This window comes from Erigeron canadensis, chromosome 8, assembly GCF_010389155.1.
Source record: "Erigeron canadensis isolate Cc75 chromosome 8, C_canadensis_v1, whole genome shotgun sequence".
In the NCBI taxonomy this organism is placed as follows: Eukaryota; Viridiplantae; Streptophyta; class Magnoliopsida; order Asterales; family Asteraceae; genus Erigeron; species Erigeron canadensis.
Window position 1 is genome coordinate 40,556,984 of NC_057768.1, and position 20,979 is coordinate 40,577,962.

The 20,979-nt window shown below is 35.3% G+C and overlaps 1 protein-coding gene and 1 long non-coding RNA gene across 2 annotated transcripts; one reads left to right on the forward strand and one right to left on the reverse strand.

Annotated features, from left to right (window-relative positions):
* The first annotated feature begins 5,265 nt into the window (after positions 1-5,265).
* On the forward strand, positions 5,266-10,805 carry LOC122579910. Its single transcript, XR_006320713.1, has 2 exons — positions 5,266-5,462; positions 10,270-10,805. It is a non-coding gene; the product is annotated as an uncharacterized LOC122579910 (long non-coding RNA).
* On the reverse strand, positions 5,900-8,841 carry LOC122579909 (formin-like protein 8). The gene is made up of 2 exons (XM_043752169.1): positions 7,793-8,841; positions 5,900-7,352 (listed from the first exon to the last, which is right to left on the reverse strand). Exons 1-2 carry the CDS (start codon positions 8,839-8,841, stop codon positions 6,059-6,061), a joined length of 2,343 nt encoding a protein of 780 aa, XP_043608104.1. The 3' UTR covers positions 5,900-6,058.
* Positions 10,806-20,979: the final 10,174 nt, after the last annotated feature.

Here is a 20,979-nt window from a genome sequence, read left to right on the forward strand (position 1 = left end):
ATTAATTTTGAATCCTATGTAAAATGAAATGCAGTTAACATCTTTATAATCGATTTAGCGAATCAAAGTTTAAAGCTATGTTTGAACGGTTTCTTATTCATTAAGTTTTGAAACTCACATCAAATCAAAGTGTTCACATCTTTAAAATTTGCTTTTGTTCATCGAATCATCGGACAAAAGAATACTTATATACTTATCATTTTATAAGATAGCAATGAAGGTGGATACAATAAAAGCAAAGGCATGAATAAAGGGGTTTTGCTTTAACGTACTTGCATTGTTGTGATGCTAAACTTGTGCTTTCGAAAATTGAATCTTTTTAATTAATGTACATTAACTTCAAGAAGCATCACCATTAAATTTGAAGCCTTCAACTAGAAGCTACTGCCCTCTTTATGAATCTAATCCACCTAGTTTTAAATTAACTCATCAATGCTTGAATATACTACTAAAAGTTCAACATATTTAATAATACTTGCGAATTTAGTTGGCTTTGTTTACATGTTTTTCTTCCTCAATAAGAACAATAATAATAGTAACAAAATTGATACCAACAAATCTATTTCTATAGAGGTCAACGAGTTTTTGTTCAAGTGGTTTGTGAGAGACGGGAGGCGCCTATTTAAGGTTCTGAGTTTAAATAACATAAGACTATGAGGAGCAAAGCTTCCCTTTAAAATTTTGGGACATCTCACGACACATGGCAATACAATCAGCAAAGGGTTTTCCTTAGTTTTTGTGGGAGCAAGGCTTCCCTTTAGACTTCTCATAGGAACCCACAATTTAATTATTTATATACTATTAATTAAATAAATGAGAAAAAATAAAAGAAAGTGGAAGAGTGTCAGGTGGGGATCACAAAAAATATAGTAGAAGAAACGTCTAAAAAGGGAAGCTTTCCATCATTTCGTTATCCTAGAAGCCTTTTGGGGCAATGTTCCAGGCTTTTGAGGGCTTTCCAGAGGTGAAAAGTAGAAAATGAGCGCCTTGCTCCTTATAGTCTAAAGGTATAATTATTATTTTAGAAAAAAAAAACTAACTATTAACAACAAACTATTTGGGATTAATAAAAAAAATTAATCCAAATATGCGGAGTACCAATTATTTGGCCCATTTTCTCTTATTTCATATATTTGAGCCCAAAAATTGACTCAGAGTCTTGTACTCTCATAGATGTCTCTACACTTTCACACTCTTTCTAAAAAAATGAGAGTGAAAAATTGATGAAACTTAATTGGGCAGTAAATTTCTTATCTCTGTTTCCTTATAGTCCTTTTTAATATGATATAGCTGATGAAACTTTATTATCGTAGTAAGATCAATTGATGACAAAGTCTTTCATGCCAAGATCTTTAACTACACATAGAGCCAAGAGGCTTCACAACAAGTTAGAGCTATGACAGCATATCTAAATCCATGGATGATCTAAATACAACCGATTATTTCTTAGATCTCGAAAAATATTAGGAGAATCTCCAAGCAATATACATTTTAACCTAGTAGTTCATCTTCTCGACATATGGCAACTAGTCCAATATGAATCATAATAATCGGTCAATAAAAAATCTTGACCATTAGTAGGAGTAACACCGAAACAAATCCTTAGCAAGTTGTATGTAAAGTATACATGTCGGTAATTGTATAATAGATATAGAATAGACTATATATACTACTAGATGAGGTTTAAAAATTACAATTAGCCTTCTATCATTCTATGGGGTTCAATATATGTTAAGGTCAATATGCATTAAAGATCAGATATAGTTCCATAGGCCGATTATATGGTATACGTATTGTATTGCATTGCATAATCTTTGAGTCGAGAAGGTTGCATATTTTCTTGGTGAGACGAAAAATCTGATTGTGTTCATCTCCAAGTACTTCCAATTTCCAAACAAAGAAAGTAGCCTAACTCACCTAGTTATATAATATGAACATGACAACTTAACCGAGTTGGAATGAATCGAGCCTCATTATTTCTAGTTATGATCAGTGAATTATTCCACCTAAATCAGAATACCTATGAATTGATGAAAAAATGCTTCTTGTTGGGTTAACAAATAGAGTAATAGTCTGGCTGATGTGGGCAAAAGACTACATTGGATACTTACCTAATGTCATATACAATATTTCGAATAATAAAAGTGATTCATGTACAATTCATTCATACTCTATCTGTAAGATAATCAAACTGACCCATTACTATTTTATAAGATATGCATTGTTTAATTTACTGAAAGAATGAAAGTCAAGTTGTTAATATTAAAATCATTCCATCAAATATATATATATTTTTTTAAAGTTATGTATAAGGTCATCCCATCCCATCCCAATGGAATCATAGGCGTTCATTTTACATTATGTACAATGTAAAAGCCATAATATACTACAATTGACTCTAATCACGTTTATACATATCCGAGTTTAATACAAACGAGAGGAAGTATTCACGTGTTACGACGGTGAGATGGTGGGGTGATAGATCATAAAGTGTGATAGCAAAATGCCTTAAACGTACGGGTTCCTCCCTTGGATTTAAAAATTCATCGAAAGTATATCGAATGACATCTCTAATGAAAGAGCATGAAACTTTAAGAACACCCATATAATTTTTAGGGATAATCTCATATTTCTCCTTCTTAACCTTAAAAATAACATATATATGAATATATCCATCTAAACTACATAATATCATATATCCCCATACTAAATACTAAAAATCTCTTATTTAACCATTTTATTGAAATAATTAAAACCCAATACACTAAATTATTTTACCATTTTTATTTTTATCACACATATTAGATAAGATTGAATAAATAAATCTCATTCCAATCACAATATATATACAGGTTCGTATAGTTTGCTCGTAGTCCCAGATACATACATAAAGATCAACATTTGCAATGTAGAAATCCTACCAAACAACATGTGAAAACAATGCAATATGTGAGCATGTACGCCATTAATCTCTCACACGCGAAATAAATTCCTTCTCGATCGCCAAGAAAAACTTCCTAAGGCTATCTTCAATGGGTCAATCTTAAGTGTCCTTGGATATCCTTTGCCGTTGAAGCTGGTCCAAAACTAAACATATTTTTAAGGATGCCCTTATCTAAGGACATGCCCTTACTTTGTCCTTAACTAATATATTTTTGTTTTTTAATGGAGGTAAAAGGATATGTAAGGATGTTTGTATGGTTAGAGATAAAATTATAAGATTTAAAGGATTTATAATGATGTATAAGGATTTGTAAGGATATGATGTAATAGCTCAAGGACGCTTAAGAGCGTCCTTGAGCTGCCACATCATATCCTTACAAATCCTATAATTTTATCTCCAACCATACAAATATCCTTACATATCCTTTAACTCCACTAAAAACAAAAAAATATAAGTAAGGGCACCTAAGGGCATGCATAAAAAATCTTTAGTTTTGGACAAGCTTCAACCGCAAAGGATATCTAAGGGCACCTAAGGGCGTCCAAAAACATCCCCATTGGAAATAGTCTAATTACATCTGCTAACAATCCTTCTTCTTTGGATATACAAGTATTAAACCAATACAAAAAATAGATATCGATAACCCAAATAAGAATTTTTGGGGTGTGAATTATATTTCATTAAATTACATTTTGCTATGATCAATAGTTGTTTTAGTTGCCATCTAGGGTTGTTTATATGTCTCAAACAACGAAGCAAGAAAAGGGAGATTCAAATGTTTTTTTCCTTATTTAATCTATCAAATATGTGTGGTAAAATGGAAAATTAATCTATCTAATTGTGTTTTTATTACATTTTTCAATGAAATGGATAAATATGTGAGTTTTAATATTTAGTATGGGGATATATGATATTATGTAGTTTACATGAGTATATATGTTATTTTGAAGATTAAGAAGGGGATATATGAGATTTTCCCTAATTTGTATAATTTATCGATGTACGGTTTGTGAGATAAAGTTTTTTGAATGAATTGGAGGAATAAATGATTTATGAAGGAGAGGGAAAAAAGATGATTGTTTGAGATTTGAGGAGACAAAAAGGGTGTTTGGTAATATAGAATTAATAGAAGGAGCATTTTAAGGAAGTAAATGTTAAAACTTAAAATGTTAGACAAAGAATCTGCTTTATAATATAGTATAGATATAGATATACAAACCTAATTGATCGAGGCGCCAAAAGACCAAAATTGCAACTGAGTGCTTATAATTGCCTAGCCCTCTTTCGACATAAAGCCTTAATTTGCCGACCTGTTTGAAGTGTGAATACCCGAGGATCGATTTGGTGGACACCAAATTCCAAACACTTTCTTCAGTCCATTCTTCCCGATATCATCATCTAAGGGGGGAAATGGAACAAAAACCAAAAGAATTATATGTATTTAAACGAAAGCAAGTTCAATTCGTATTCATTAACTGGTGCTTGTAAGAAGATGTGTAACTTTAAATATAACGATAGTATCACATTTGTGAGTTAGTCCATCACACACAAATCAAATTTCATAATTAACAAATTTTAAAATAAAAAGAATATCTGATTATTAAATTTTTATTCTTAATTATGCCCATGCTTTTAAATGTTTGAGATTGTTTATTTATAAATATTTATCTATTAATAACTAAGTTATTAACCCATCTACTTCAAATAAAGAACATAAGAAAGAACATAAAATAAGTAAATAAAAGTTTTTAAAAAGAGCTAATGACTCATGATCTAGTAAGTTTAAACCTTGATTTAGATCTTATGAGGTTTTTTATAGATGACGAAACTTGATTATTGAGTCCGAGGTTTTGACTGGATCGGTGCTATTTGTTGTGAGTCAACCTTGTGGAGTTTCGGGATTTGTTTTTTTTTCTTATTAACATTCAGTCGGAATGTGTTGTTAAAAAAAAATAAAAAAAAATTGAAAAGTGTTTATTACTCTATTATACTTATCACTTCAAAAACAAAATAATAAGCATTTGTTATACGCCAATCGCAACATTTTATTACCATGTTTTGAGGGGTGATTGGATTGCTTATTTTAAAGCGTTTGTTTTTAACTTTTTAAGCGATAAAAATAAGCAGTGTCTATTTGCTTAAAGATATAGCTTAATCCTTGTAAAATACAGATAAGTACCTTTTGCTAATGATTCTTAAAACCAAAAACATCAATGTTTAACACCAATAATTAGATGATAAATCATTACCGGCACATTACTTTATTAGGTATTGAAAGTTCAATAAAATCATGATTTGGTGCTTCCATCATTTATAGAAGCTTCCCAAAAACCAGCCACCCATAAAATGTTGGATTAACAAAAATGAGTAGAAAAAATACTGCACAAAAAAGTTTAGTAGAGAAAACACTACAAATGCAGCATGCAGATAAAACACTAGTTTGATTTGGCAAAATATAGTCTGCCATCTTTCTGCAAACTATTTTCTTACTGTGAAAGTCAGTAACATGAAGAACAAGGTACATCTTTTTCCTTTTTTTTTTTTTTACCTCTTTTCATTACTTATCTCAATTTAAAACTTATACAATTAGGATTTTGATTTTGTGTGCGTGTATGTTATTAATGATCTCACAAGTTTAATCCATATTTTGATAATGGGTTAGGGTTCTTGTCTGGGTTAGATTTGCTACAGTTTATATTGGTTCAATGGTTCATATATCCAGTTTGTGATTTGTATGAATAGATATGATTTTATATAGGTTTAACTGCCCGTAATTCGAGAGTTGTTTTTTTTATCTTTTCTAACTAAAGCTTGAATCTTTCTGAACTGATCAGGTCTCATTGATTTTATCTTTTCCAACTAAAGCTTGAATCTTTCTTAACTGATTATGTCTCATTGTTTTTCATTTTTATATGGTTTAGATTAGTCATCTGGGTTCGAATGGGTTCATAACCATTTTTGTGTTTAAACTTAACGCATTTGAACCATGAAAAGTAATGATTACATAAGAATTTGAAAAGAATGAACTCAACATCAATACATTTGATTTCCTCATTACAAATGCACACAACAAATAATAGTTTCTGTACTTTTTTCCTTTTCTTACTTACAAAGTTATAAGTCTTCATCCGAATCACTCGAACTGCTACTAATGAAATTTGGGGGCAATACTGGAAACTTCACCGACGGTCGGTTTGGTGACGTGGGCATCGGCAATACCTTTTCCGTCTCCTCTTCGCGGCCATTTCTCTTCTTTTGCAGTTTTACAGCAATCTCAACACAAGCCTTATCAACCATTTCAAGAAACGCCTTCACTATCACAAACAGTTGAAACTGCTTCTTTCCTTTATCTTTTGAAGCCCCTGATTGGTAATACTCGTTTGTTTTCTTCACAAGTTCTATAACCCGTTCTCTGTCTTCCTTCAAAACTTTAATTTCCTGTTGTGCCCTCTCGACAAACTTCTCCATTTCCCTGACAAAACCTCTTCCACCACCATCACTGCGGCATTCTTCCACAATATTCATGATTTCAGTCAAACGATCACTTAACCCTGAGCATGATTTCGAGAAGGTGTCATAGTCAATTCCGGCAGCTTTCTTGACATTCGAATACTCAGAACTTACCCCCCCTACAATAGGCAATCCAAGCATGATGTAATCCTTGCCTCTAGATGCATCACTGGTTAAGCCAGCAGTACTATTTCTTAAGCTGTGATTTCTATTGATCATACAACGTTTTCCTTCTAAACGAACGACCTCTTCAACAACAAAGTGAAGCAAAGTTGTCTTCCCATCACTGCTTTTAACATCAGATAGCTTTAGGAGTGAATTCAGATTAAAAGCTTGAGCATTTCCCCTCGAAGTTCCTGCATTCATTCGGTTTCCGGCTTTTAGTATTGCTTCTAGTAGTTTCACGAAAAGCCCTCGATTTTTAAGCTCTTTACAAGCTGTTTCAAGTGTCTGTAAAGTGTTCTTGATCTGGGATACTTCTGAGGTGTAGTTTAACTTAAAAAACATAGCATTGAATCGAGTGAAAGCTGAGGGAACAGCTCTTAAGATGTGGTAAAGGAAGGATTCAGCATCCGCTAGCCTCGTAATGTCCTGATCATAGTAGAGAATGAGTTGTTCTTCTTCCATTGTTGGACTGATTCGAGTGAGTTTTTCAAGGGTATCTATGTCTAGTCCTTTACCATCAAGGAGGCAATCAATGATTTCTTGTCTAGAAACAACTAACGATCGAAGAATTATCGCTATATTTTGTGATTTCCGGGTATCAAGGATGAATCTTTGAGAGGGTGGACCTGATTTCAATTCAGTTCTTGGAGATGGCGAGCTGTTGTTCTCCCGCGGTGATTTTTTGTTTACAGCCACGGCTCCAAAAAGTGCTTCCATGAGATCACCATTAAATCTGTATTATACATTAAAAGAAAATTTTAGGTAAATTTTTTTGTCTAGGTGCTGAATGTTAAGATCTGAAAACCATGTTTCAATGATAGCGTCTGAAACCCTGAATGTAGATTATTATTGCTTGAAAAGACAAGGAATCGTTTGATAGAACTGAATGAATAGATGCTAGCAGATTGATGGGTTTTAAATGACTTCAGAAATTTCAGGGCCAACTAAGAGTTGTTAAGGGACGAGTGTATGTGCATCTATTTACTCTATATGCAACTTAGAAAGCGAATTAGAGACAGGAAGATGTTAGTTGATTAAACTGATAAAAACGCGTTGAATGGGACTGAATAAAATGTACCATTTTTTAAACTTTTGTGTGCAAGTATACATGCCTATGGGACTACAAGCTATGATGTAATCAAGTACGAGCCTGCAAAAAGGTTGTAATATTACCTGAAAGAACCCTTATCCAATGTGTCCCATGCCGTGGGATGTCCCACATCAGCATTGACTTTGTCCCAATGCAGTGGTTTGAGTTTGACCTGCGGCGGCGGTGCTGGTATGGATGATGAAGTCAGAACACCTGTTTTAGGTAGTAAAATTGGTGGGGGCACATGACTTTTTCTTTCCAATGCAACTGGAGGCGCTGGTGGTGGAGGTGGTGGTGGTGGTGGTGTTGAAGGTGGTGTTGGGGGAGGTGGCGGTGTTGGTGGTGGAGACCGTGATGATAGCTGACTCGTCATTAAGATTTCTTGATTTACGACTGGAGGAGAAACATTTTGACTTTCAATTTCATCTCCCTGTGGCCAAACATGAGACCCTGAAGATTTTCCTCTAAGTAAAGGAACTTCCTGATTTTGAACATCAAATTTCTTTGACTTTCTTCCGCTATGGGTGACCCTCATTACTTTCTTTTCTTCCTCTTTCTCACGCATTCTTGGGACTTCTTTCTTAAAGATTGCTTTTTTGTTCCCATCATCATCAAGGTTTTTCCAATAAAGAACATCCAATCCCTCTTCATCGACGATCACCCCCTTGACCCCTTCAAATCTTGTAAACTGATCACGGCTATTCATCATCAAAACTGGGTCACGGCTATTTCCTTCGACACTTCCACCCTGTAAATCTGGTTTCTCCTTATCCTTCCTGTAGCGTTTATATCTCACGAGCACTAAGAAGAACAACCCTGATAAAACTAAAGTACTTGCTGCAGTTGCAGCAACTGCTGTAGCAACTGTTTTGTTAGATGACTTTGATGGGCCAGGGGTGGTGATGGGCATAGGAGGAGGTGTGGGTGTACCTGTTGTATCATCTGTTGGTGGTGGCGGCAGTATTGGAGGTGGCGGTGGTGGAAGTGGTGGTGGTGGAGGAGGAGGAAGGGGAAATGGATAAAAAACTTGAATGTTTTGAGGGGTGAATTGAGAAGATGATTGTAATACAAATGAAGATGAAAATATGTATAATAACAATAACAATGTTGGGAATTTGATCGTGGCAGCCATTAAGTTTGCAGAGAGGGAAACTTTAGGAGAAAGATTATAGAGAAAAAATGTAGATTGTTTCTGTAGGATTGCTCATTACTGTTTTTTTGTATTAAAGTAATTTGGATTTGGTATTTTTGCTTATTTGCTGACACTTTCAAAGAGTAGTTGAGTTCTTTCCATTTCTTCTCATTTTGTACGTAGATTGGTTGGGTGGACTTCTTCCCGGGCTTATTTATAATTTTCACAATGACTGAAATACCCTTCTAGGTTTTCCACTTGTTATGTCTCAATTTGGTTATGTGACTTCTTACCGCGTCTTTTGTCAAAATGCCTGAAAAAACCTTTCGTGTTTTCAACTTTTCTCTCTAGTTGGGAGACTGAGAGTAGGTTGTAAATAAACTGACTTACATTTCTGCTTTTGTTAAGACGCCTCAATTATTCCTCTGTATTTTCAATTTTTGGCCTCTTGGAGTTCAGTCGCAGCCTTTGAGATCAAAAGCAAGGTGGAAAAGGTTTTCTTGTCAAAATGGCCAAACTATCTTTGTATTTTTTTTAAAAATTTTTTGTGGCTACCATGATCACAAATAGGTGTAAATTAGTTAAGTCGAACCGAGTATTAAACAACCATAAGTCCATAATATATGTGGCTTTTAAGGTTGGCAGCGTCTTCTTTTTACTTGTTCCGAGTTTTTTATATTGGAAAATCCTAAAAAGGGCATTTTAGTACTTTTGGCTAATGCAAACGTTAAATAAATTATAGATAGAGATGTTTGAACTGGTATATCTATAAAACTACCATGTAAGGATCATTAAATTATTAAATTAGTGTTTTGTTGTTAGCAAGAATAAACTATGATAAATGTCTCCCTCGGATTCTCTGTACAATTTTAAAAAGTCAGAAGGTAGAAGACATAGTCAAAATTAGATGTACCTCATCTTATAGCCCACATCAATTTCTATAGTTTTTCTAATTTATTACATTGTTTTTTCTGATTGTCTAGAAAATACAAGCGTAAAATCTCAAGAAATGCAGTCAAACATTATTGATTGCTACATATATAGTAATTTGTTACGTAACGTTAAGTATAGGATCTGAAATTGTAGTAATTATTTGTAATAAATAACTTTTATACATCCAAACGGGTCATATATATTGAAGCTGTGACATAATCTTTGTTTTTATTTGGACATATTAACATTTTGATTTCTAATTTATAGTTTATGAAAATTGACAGAAGTTTTTTTGTAGTTTACATACGGGCTAAGAGATTTCTTCGTGTATATAAAGATTTAATCAATCATCCAAACATTGTTTACTCCCTGCATCTTAACCAATTGTAATATTTGCTACTCCGTAATTGCGGATTAGTGTGAATATATACGAATGACTTATACTTTTCAAAAAAAAGATGTATCATGTAACTATTTGTGCTTTTTGTGTTACAGGATGCTAGCGGATTTCTGAAACCAAACTTTGTGTGAGTTGCTGCAGATTGAAACAGAGTTTTATCTAGAGCGTTACATTGTTATTTTACAGACGATGTTAGAAAGATTTGCGAATGATGCAACTGTTTATATGGTGATATTCACATGTAAGTATTCGAATATCTAGAACATATTCAAGGTGGTTCTCGGTAGCAAACCATCAAGATGGAAAGGGCATGGTGAAAAATGCACACAAAGTGGTTCACCTAAAATGCAAATTTTGATGACCCAGATTGACCAACTTCACCACACTACATAAAGTTGTTGACTTCCTCGCCAAGTAGACTTACATAGTTATATGGGCCATTCACCTTTGAAATCAGTATGTGTTGAGTTTGGTCAAAAGTTTTGACTAATATTGGGATAGATGGAAATAATGCGAAGTAATCCGTACTATTCTTAACTATAATTTGTACTACTACCAACTGTTATGAGACATAACGCATCATCACTTCACTTTTGATATATGCATCTTGTTATGGCTGTGCTAGTTTCAATTACTGTCCGTACTCCATAGAAAGTACCAGAGTATTACATATTCAATATTTCAATTACATGTGATTATAAGACTATATGCGTGTTTCAAAGCAAAAGTGTACTCTTTATTCAAAATGGAATGAAATAAATGTTAGTCAAGATTATGGTTAAGTGGTCGTAGGTGTCCAACCAATCAATCTAAAATTAGTGACATCTTTAAGCAAAGTCAAAATTTAGTGCTAAGGGGGCCAAGTTCATATTTTAATTCAAATCCAGAAAAATAAGTAAGGGAGGGGATTTCCTTACTAGTTAAACTTATTAAGGTCATTGTAGATTACACAGATGACAAGACATTGTGGATTAAACAACACTTGATTATAGTCGTTGGGATCTATCATGATTTTAAAATGATGTTTGATTGTTAGTTATTGCCATTAATATATAGTTTTATGGTTGCTTGCTCGAGTGAGAGGAGCCGATTATAATCATTTTGGGTAGATTTGTGCTCCGGGATGGAAATTCACTTAATCTCCGACATTTTTTATTCTTTGGTTTCAAGCATAGTCGTCTTGTATTTATATAGAAAAGGAACAAAAGCAATGACAGATTTATAGGGAGAAGGAAGATGAACTTTTCTTTTTCTTGTGATCAAGTAGTATGTACTTTTGTAAGAAGATGAACTTAATATACCGCGTGTGGGATCATCTACTTCTTGATATCTGTTCGAAATGCAACTCTTGATTGTAAATACCACCTTAAGCCATTCTACGTAAGATGAATGCAACAGTAAAGCCACATCGGATGCATTGGGCATAGTAAATAGATGACCTTGTTTCTGTACCCTTCTCCCAACTCTCCCTGTGCTGGAAATGGTTTCAGAATACTAGTTAAACATATTTCCATCCAATATCACAAAAGTTATGCCTTATGATTCTTGAAGCTATTAACTTTGTTGTAAGCTATACAATGTCAGTTGATCATTCTTTTGGGTTAAAATGGATATAATTTAGTTAGTAAAGGGTCCAACAATTTATGCTATAATCTAAAGGGCAAATGCTTTTTTTTTCTTGTATTAGATGTCCGATTCATTTTAATTCCCTACATCATTTCATATTCGAAATAATAGCATTATACTAAAAGACAATAGTAAGACTTAGGCCAACCAAAATTTCCCGCAATCTTCATCAGTATTTCATCTTTTCATGTATGTCGAGTAGCCCATTTGATCAAATTATGTTTTAATATTAACATAAAATCATACATTTTCGGCTGATGGTACATTACTACATGAGTACAAAGTTACAAACTTAAGGTGAATAATGGGTCCATGGTCTTAACTGTTCCAACAAGCCCGGCTCCCCAACATAGAGTATTTTATGGGCCTATTTTGGTTATTTTATTCTCGTTGATAGTCTGTCAAACGGAGCCGTCTTTGCACCTCATGCAACTTTATTACGTGTAATTTCTTTTTACTTTTGATGATACTAGTCAATCGCTATTTATTTTACGTGTATAATATCCACAATTTCTAACAATTATGAAGTTATGAACCATGATTATGGTGATCATTTGCCCTTGATTTTCTCGGAAAAAGATAATTAACCGAATCATATTTGTCAATCATCTGTTCCCCTATTTTTGCATGATAAATATTTTGCACATCTATTTTTTATAAACCAAATAAAACCAAAAAAAGGGGGGGGGGGGGGGGGGACCCAAAAATGATTCTGGAGTGTTTTAAATTATGGTTGAAGCCCTAAAATTAGTGTTGAAAAGTCTTAAAAGACGGAAGTTACATCTGTACTAATTAACTAACTTGGTTCTGCCGTACCTATACTAAGGATTGGGGAAAAGTTTTTGTGAAAATCTTTCGATTAAAGTGAACGTACTTCACACATTACCCAAGCACAAACAAATTAAATCCACATTTCATGACATTACAATGAGGATGCCTGATCATATATGTTATACACAACAATTAACCAATATGCAAGAAAAGCTTCCTCAAATACAAACATCATACATAGATACCCCTTAATAATAATCATTGGAGATTAATTTTAGATCTCCTCCGTTGACGATTTTTAACATGTATTAAAAAATTGCCATGATGAAAAGCTTCGTTCAAACTTTTTGGCAATATATACAGATGTCGAACATATAAACAACAAGGAAATTCACCAATATAAGGAAAACCAATCATCTTCCGAGAAACAAATATATAAGATCAGGTTCTTACCATGAATCGATCGATAAACACCTAGTTTCTAATAACATAGTATATAAAAACATTTATATCATGAAGATACAGTATATACCATATTGAAAAAAAAAAAAAAAAAAAACAAAACAAAATCATTGATATAAAAACAGTTATAACATGAAAAATTGAAATTCAAAGGAGTCGATGATACAAGGATAAATTATATCAATTTAATAAAGATTTATATCAATAATTCCCCTATTGTTTAATTAATGATTTATGCAATCCAATTGATATTAATATACCATATCAAAATAACATAATTAAACAAACCTAGCAGCTAATTCGTTTATCAAATATATATTGAAATAACTAATACGGAGTACATACATTATTTCTACAATACAAGAATAAAAATAACTAAATTAAGGCTAAATTGGATCATTAAACTGTGATATACGAGTATTATAAAATAATAATAATAATTTATTTCTTTTTGGGCAGTAGCTTGTGAACATGTAACTTGATTTTGAACCAATTGACGCCGGCAGAAGCAGTAGCTTTAACTTTCTTAGCCCCGGTTGTGGCAGCCACCTTTGTCTTCTCGAATTTCTGACTCCACTTCTTTGATATTCTACCGCCTGATGATGATGATGATGATGATTTTGAACTATTTTTCTTTGATGGTTTTCCCCATGGATTAACGTTGTCGGATGTATCCATTATTAATATATTTTATAATTGTATATATTTATTGACTACGATCAAGATCTAAGAGGATCGAGGAATTAAAGGTGAATTGAATGATCGAAAAATTGTCGTTGTTTTGAGATACGATGTGAATGAACAAGGTGACGAGGTAGATAGATGGGCCGACAAAAAGATTAATCTATAAAACCTTTATATGAATTCTTAACTTTGTATTTAATTATTTATGGTATTTGATGTCACACCCAGTTGTAGCGGAAATACAGGGTTAACAAATAAGTGAGTACTAACCAAAGGCTAATAAAAATTACATCCATTTAATACCACATACAAGTCTAATACAAGTACAATCGTTCAAATGTGAACCCCAGAATACGGATACAAGTCATCTATATATGGAATTTAGCCCATTGAATACAAGATAAATATTTGGACAGTCTAGTACGATTAGAACTAATAAGATTATAGTTCTCATATGTCTGACGCTAATTGTACGTCCAAAGTCAAAAGAATGGCCCTAAAATGCCAAGATGATCTAAGACTTACTGTTGGTTACCTGAAAAACATGAAATTTGAGAGGATCAACTATCGAAATAGTTGGTGAGTTTACAGTGTGTTTGACCAAAGTTTAGTCGTCATTGAGAATACACAATGACATGTAGTTATTTAAGACAAGACAGCCGGGAACAAAATCCGACAATATATAATGACAATCCAGACCTAAGTCCGACAATATGACTAATATGCCTCGCACAGGATTTCCCGTCTAAAGTGGGGTGCGGACAAGAACCATGACAATCAGGAACAAAATCTGACAAGACAACCATTAGGATCTCATAATGGTAATAACTACATAAGGGGAACATTTTAGTCTGTCAAACACATAAACATTTAGTCAGCCGACAACATGGCAAGTCTAAGTCACATAGAACAAAATTTCATAAGACATGTATACACATTTTCAGACAGCCGTCAACATGGCAAACATAAGGCAAATGATTTAAGTAGCCAAATCACATGACATAGACAAAGACAAATCATTTATAAAGTAGTCGTGTATACAACAGTACATGCTTTTCAGGCCCAAAGTAAAAAGGAAAAAGGGCGCCATAAACTCACCTTAGCGATCAAAGAGCTAAAATGGATGAGAAAACTTGACAATGATTAATCTAGTCTCCACGTCTATCCAAACCTAAGATAATAGTACAAATGACGAGGATCAAATCTCACGACTTCAAATATCCTACGTACAACTACTTAGCTATCGACCCTAGAATGCCACGACTAAGAGTGTGATTTAAACGTCCATTTTACTTGACTTTAGTTTTTAGCGTTGTTGACATTGTCATTATAAGGTAGCCTAAAGTACTAATCCATATAAACAAAGTTCAAGTGTTAAAGTTATCAAAATAAGAAAATGTCAAACTGTACAGAAGTTCGTGGCGCGACCTCGAGGGCTCACGGCGCGAGTCTTAGTTCAAAATGCAGATTTCTGTTCGTAAAATACACACCTCACGGCGCGAGTTTGACCTAATCGAGCAAAAACTCATTTTTAGACCATTTTCCGTAAACCAAATCGTTTCTAAATCAAACCCTTTCATTATAACTAGTATAAACATGTCTAAGGATCTGAAATCTATCCATTTCACTTACTAAAAACAATTCCACCATTTTTGATCTCAAATACTTATGTCTAATAAAAATCCATCTAGACAACATATATTAAAAATTCATTTGATCTTCAATACTAACTAAATTATTCAATAATAAATGAAATTAAATCATATGATTGAATTTATAAAAGTCAAAGCCTAAAGAAAATGGTTTACTTACAAATTCTTTTGGTGTTTTTGAAAAGAAAGCAAGAAGATAAAGATGACGATGATGATGCTTGAATATCCTTGCTAAATGATTATTATTACAAAAATTACAAGTGTTTTCCTTTGAAATCTGTTGTTGAAACCGATTGGAATAGGAAAAAGGATGAGAGGTTTTGAGTGTGGTGATTTGTGTGTGTTACTTCGTACAGAACAAGAACAAAAAAGGGGGGTTGTTTTGGTGGATTATTTTCTTCCACACAGTCAAGTAATTCGGCCCATGTGGCCTATTTGATATTTTAATACCTCTATTTTGGTAAAATGCTTACGATTAAATACCGTATGACTAAAAGGTTATAATTTAAAGTAAAGGTATTTTCCCTCATGTTATTTAAATTAAGACAAGTCACTAAAGTTTCATCAAAGTGAACTTTATAATACTAAGTCTAGACAGTCTATTTATTTCGTACAAGACATAACCTTTAAATATTCATTTAAAGTTATTTTTAAGACTCGGCATTCGTCTGAATAGTTAATAGTCTACGTCATCAGGATACGTCTAATTTGATTAAGTCAAAAGTCCAAAAGTCTAACAATTTTCACGTCAAAGACCGTCTAAATTAGACGAGATTACAATAATACTAAGCTTAAACGAGATTAAGACTAACCCGATGTTAATTAATTACGAGTTGTCACAATATCCCCGACTTCTTAGGATTTCGTCCCGAAATTAATTGTTGCTCAGTAAAAAGATGAGGATAATGCTCCATCATATAGTCTTCACGTTCCCAAGTTGAGTCGGGTCCGTGTTTTGAGTTCCAACGAACTTTGACCAACTTGATACGACTACGTCTAAGTTGTTTGAGCTGTTGATCTACAATTTCAACAGGTTCCTCAACGAATTGAAGAGAGTCATTCACTTGTAGCTCTTCGACAGGGACGACTAATGTTTCATCAGTGAGACACTTCTTAAGATTGGATATATGCAACGTGCGGTGAACATGTTCTAGCTCTTTGGGTAAATCGAGCTTAAAAGCCACGAAACCAATTCTTTGGACTATTTCGAATGGTCCGATATAACGAGGACTAAGTTTGCCTCGCACGCCAAAACGTGTGGTGCCTTTCCAAGGTGACACTTTCAACATGACTTTGTCTCCCACTTGAAACTCAAGTGGTTTCCTTCTTCGGTCTGCGTAGCTCTTTTGGCGATTTTAAGCCGCCTTCAGTCATGCTCTAATTTCAACAATTTGATCAGTAGTCTTCTGAACTAGTCCATATTTGTACAATCGACGTTCACCAGCATCAAGCCAACAAACAGGAGATCTACATTTTCGTCCATACAAAGCCTCATAAGGTGCACATTTGATGCTAGTGTGATAGCTGTTATTATACGAAAATTCAGCCAATGGCAAAAAGGTATCCCAGCTACCCTTGAAGTCAATGACACATGCCCGAAGCATGTCTTCCAACGTCTGGATGGTACGTTCACTTTGTCCGTCAGTTTGTGGATGGTAAGCCGTACTCAAATGCAATAGAGTGCCTAGGGCGTCTTGAAAATATCTCCATGATTGTGAAGTGAAACGACCATCGCGGTTAGAGATTATAGACAAAGGAACGCCATGAAGAGACACAATCTTTTCAATGTATAATTGAGACAATTTCCTTATCTACCAACTCTCTCGAATTGGAATGAAATGAGCAGACTTCGTCAATCGATCGACGATGACCCAGATAGTATCATATCCTTTCAGGGTTTGAGGCAGCTTAGTAATAAAGTCCATAGTAATCTCTTCCCATTTCCAGTTAGGAATTAGGGGTTGTTGGAGCAGCCCAGAAGGCTTTTGGTGCTCCGCCTTGACCATTGAACAATTTAGACAATTTGAGACATAAGTGGTGATATCTCTTTTCATGCCAGGCCACCAATAAAAGTCCTTTAGTCCATGGTACATTTTGTCAACTCCAGGATGGATCGAATACTTAGATCGATGACTCTCGTTCATTAAAAGTTCTCTAAGTCCATTATACTTAGGAATCCACACTCTGCCCTTAACATGTCGGATTCCATCGCCATCCATTTCAAACAAACGTTCAGCATTCCACAATGCTTCTTTCTCGATACGCCCTGGCTGTAGGGCCTCGTTTTGATCGTCCAAGACTCTATCCCTTAAAGACGAGCCAAGATAAGAACTTGCTCTTTTTATGACAGATAGTGAAACTCTATCCTTTCGACTTAGCGCATCAGCAACAACATTTGCTTTGCCGGGATGATATTTGAGTTCACAGTCGTAGTCACTGAGTAATTCTACCCATCGCCGTTGTCTCATATTCAACATTTTCTGATCGAAGATATGCTGAAGACTTTTGTGATCCGTGAATACAGTACACTTGGTACCATACAGGTAATGCCTCCAAATCTTTAAGGCAAAAACAACCGCTCCAAGTTTAAGATTGTGGGTTGTATAGTTCTTTTCGTCGATTTTGAGCTGTCTAGAAGCGTAAGCAATGACCTTACCTTCCTGCATAAGTACACATCCCATGCCCTGATGTGAGGCGTCACAGTATACCACGAAATTTTCAATGCCATTTGGTAATGCTAGAATAGGAGCATTACATAGCCTGTCCTTTAATGTCTGAAATGCCTTTTCTTGGGCATCCTGCCAAATAAATTCTTTAGTCTTCTGAGTTAACATGGTCAAAGGTTGAGCAACTTTTGAGAAATTCTCAATAAATCTCCTGTAATAGCCCGCCAGTCCAAGAAATTGACAAATTTCTGTCGGAGTCTTAGGGGCTTCCCACTTCTTTATTGCCTCGACCTTAGATGGATCCACGTGGATTCCATCTGCATTCACTACATGACCCAAGAAGTGTACTTCCCTAATCCAGAATTCACATTTTGAGAACTTTGCGTACAGTTCTTGATCCTTGAGCAGTTGCAGAATGGTCCTCAGATGACCTTCATGCTCGTCCTTAGTTCTCGAGTAGATCAGTATGTCATCAATGAACACGATGACAAACTTGTCTAGATATGGTCGACATACTCTATTCATTAAGTCCATGAACACAGCAGGTGCATTGGTTAAACCAAATGGCATAACCAAAAATTCATAATGTCCATAACGAGTTCTGAAGGCTGTTTTTGGAATGTCCGTCTCTCTGACTCTGAGTTGATGATACCCAGATCTGAGATCGATCTTGGAAAAGTGTGATGCACCTTCCAGTTGGTCGAACAAGTCGTCAATACGAGGTAATGGGTACCTGTTCTTGACGGTCAACTTGTTCAATTCTCTATAGTCAATACACATGCGCATAGAGCTGTCTTTCTTTTTCACAAATAGGATCGGAGCTCCCCAGGGTGATGAACTTGGATGAATTAGTCCTTTTGCTAACAACTCTTGAAGTTGTTCGGACAATTCTTGCATTCCTGACGGCGCAAGGCGATAGGGTGCCTTGGCCACGGGTGCAGCTCCAGGGACTAAGTCTATTCCAAACTCGACTGGTCTGTGAGGTGGAAGTCCAGTCAAATCTTCGGGAAACACCTCCGGAAAATCTTTAACTATTGGAATATCTTGAATGTCTTTACCCTCTGGCTTCCTTTCGACCACTAGTGCCAAGAAAGCAGGGTATTCTTTTTGTAAATACCTATTCGCTTTTATCGCCGACACCAAAATCAATTCCTTCCCTGACTTGTCTCCTTGCACTATCAATGTTTAGTCATTTGGCAGAGGTATTCTCACAACTTTCTCGTAACACCCAATATCAGCACGAACTCTAGACAGCCAGTCCATACCAACTATCACATCAAAACTTTCTAGTTCTATGGGAATCAGATCTATCTTAAAGGTTTTACCAGACAATGTTAAACCACAATCTACCAAATGATCTCTAGCAACATACTTTTGACCGTTTGCATATTCGACAATATAAGTTTCTTTCATGGGGATAGCTGCTACATTAATTCGAGACTTAAATTCTAAGGATATAAAACTTTTATCAACACCAGAGTCGAATAACACAAAGACATAATGATTATTGAGTATGAATGTACCTATCACAACGTTGGGGTCACGTCGTGCATCAGCAGCATCCAAAGCAAACACTCGGCCTCTTCCTTGTCCTCCTTGATTCCTTCCCTGATTCCCAGCTTGATTGTTCCCTGCATTGTTCCTGATTGGAACTATAACATTGTTGTTCGGGGCTTGATTGAGTCGTGGACACGTAGGTCGCATATGGGTTTTGCTCCCACATTTGTAGCATTGACCGGGTGTCTTGTCCCTACAGAACTTTGCCAGATGTCCCGTCTTTTTACAACGGTGACAAGTAGGACAGTTTCCCTTGTGATGGAGGCCACACCTATTACACTTTGGGTCTAAGCCGGTGTACCTCTTGACATCTTGAGCAACCACAACAAAGTTTCTAGCAGTCCTAAACCTCTTGCCATTTCCATCGTTGCCAAAACCACTACCAGAGGCATAATCATTCCTTTTCTTGTTCATATCAGTTCCAACAGAAGAACCAGTGGTTCTTTTCAAGTCTATCCGGTTGGTGGCACTAACTGCCGCTTGAAGAGTCAAAGGATTAAAAGCGGCTACCAACCTTCGGACATCAGGTGACAAGCCATAACAGTATCTTTCGATCAATTTCTCCTCCGTATCTACCATACGAGGAACTAGCCTTGCCAATTCATGAAAACGAGTTGTGTATTTCTCGTTGTCTAATCCGACCATACTATGATTCCAGAATTCACCTTCCATTTTCTGTACTTCCTCCCGAGGACAGTACTTTTCCATCAACATCCTTTTAAAGTTCAACCAAGGTATGCTATTAGCTGGCTCTCGACCACGAGTCCTTATCTGCTCGTTCCACCATGACAAAGCGTGCTTTTGAAATTGAGAGGCAGCATATTCCACTTTGTGCTCTTCGGCACAACGGCTAATATGAAGCACCGCCTCTATGCTCTCTAGCCAATTGATTAGGCCGACAGGACCTTCGGTGCCATGGAACTCCTTTGGCTTGCAATAAGTGAAGGTCTTAAAGTCACTCCCGTGCAGATGAACTCGAGGAATAAGTTGTTCAGCAGTAGGTTCCACATTGTTACTATTGTCAGCATGATGATTATTATTGGCGTTCATACTCGCTGTGATCTGAGCGACTAGAGTAGGCATGGCGGCCAATAGTTGTTGTGTCACAAATGCCGCCATATTATTTTCCCCGCCAGCAGGTGGGGTAGATCCAAGACCAGTGTTCACATTTGCAGCAGCAGCAGTTTCTGGTTCTTGTTGGATCATAGGTTCTTCCTGTTGAATATCATTAGGTCTAGGAGTTGATCGAGTAACTCTCTTTGGAGCAATCTTCTTAGCTGGAGTCTTTTTCTGGGTCTTGCTTCTCTTCTTAGGAGCCATAAGTCTATGACATGAACAAAAATGTCATTTAGAGATTTCCATGAGAAGTTATATAGAAAGCTGCTTT

Coding starts and splice junctions, on each gene's coding strand:
- LOC122579909 (XM_043752169.1), bottom strand. CDS start 8,841: ATGGCTGCCACGATCAAATTCCCAACATTGTTATTGTTATTATACATA. Junction 7,353..7,792: donor TTGGATAAGGGTTCTTTCAG/GTAATATTACAA, acceptor TGTATAATACAG/ATTTAATGGTGATCTCATGG.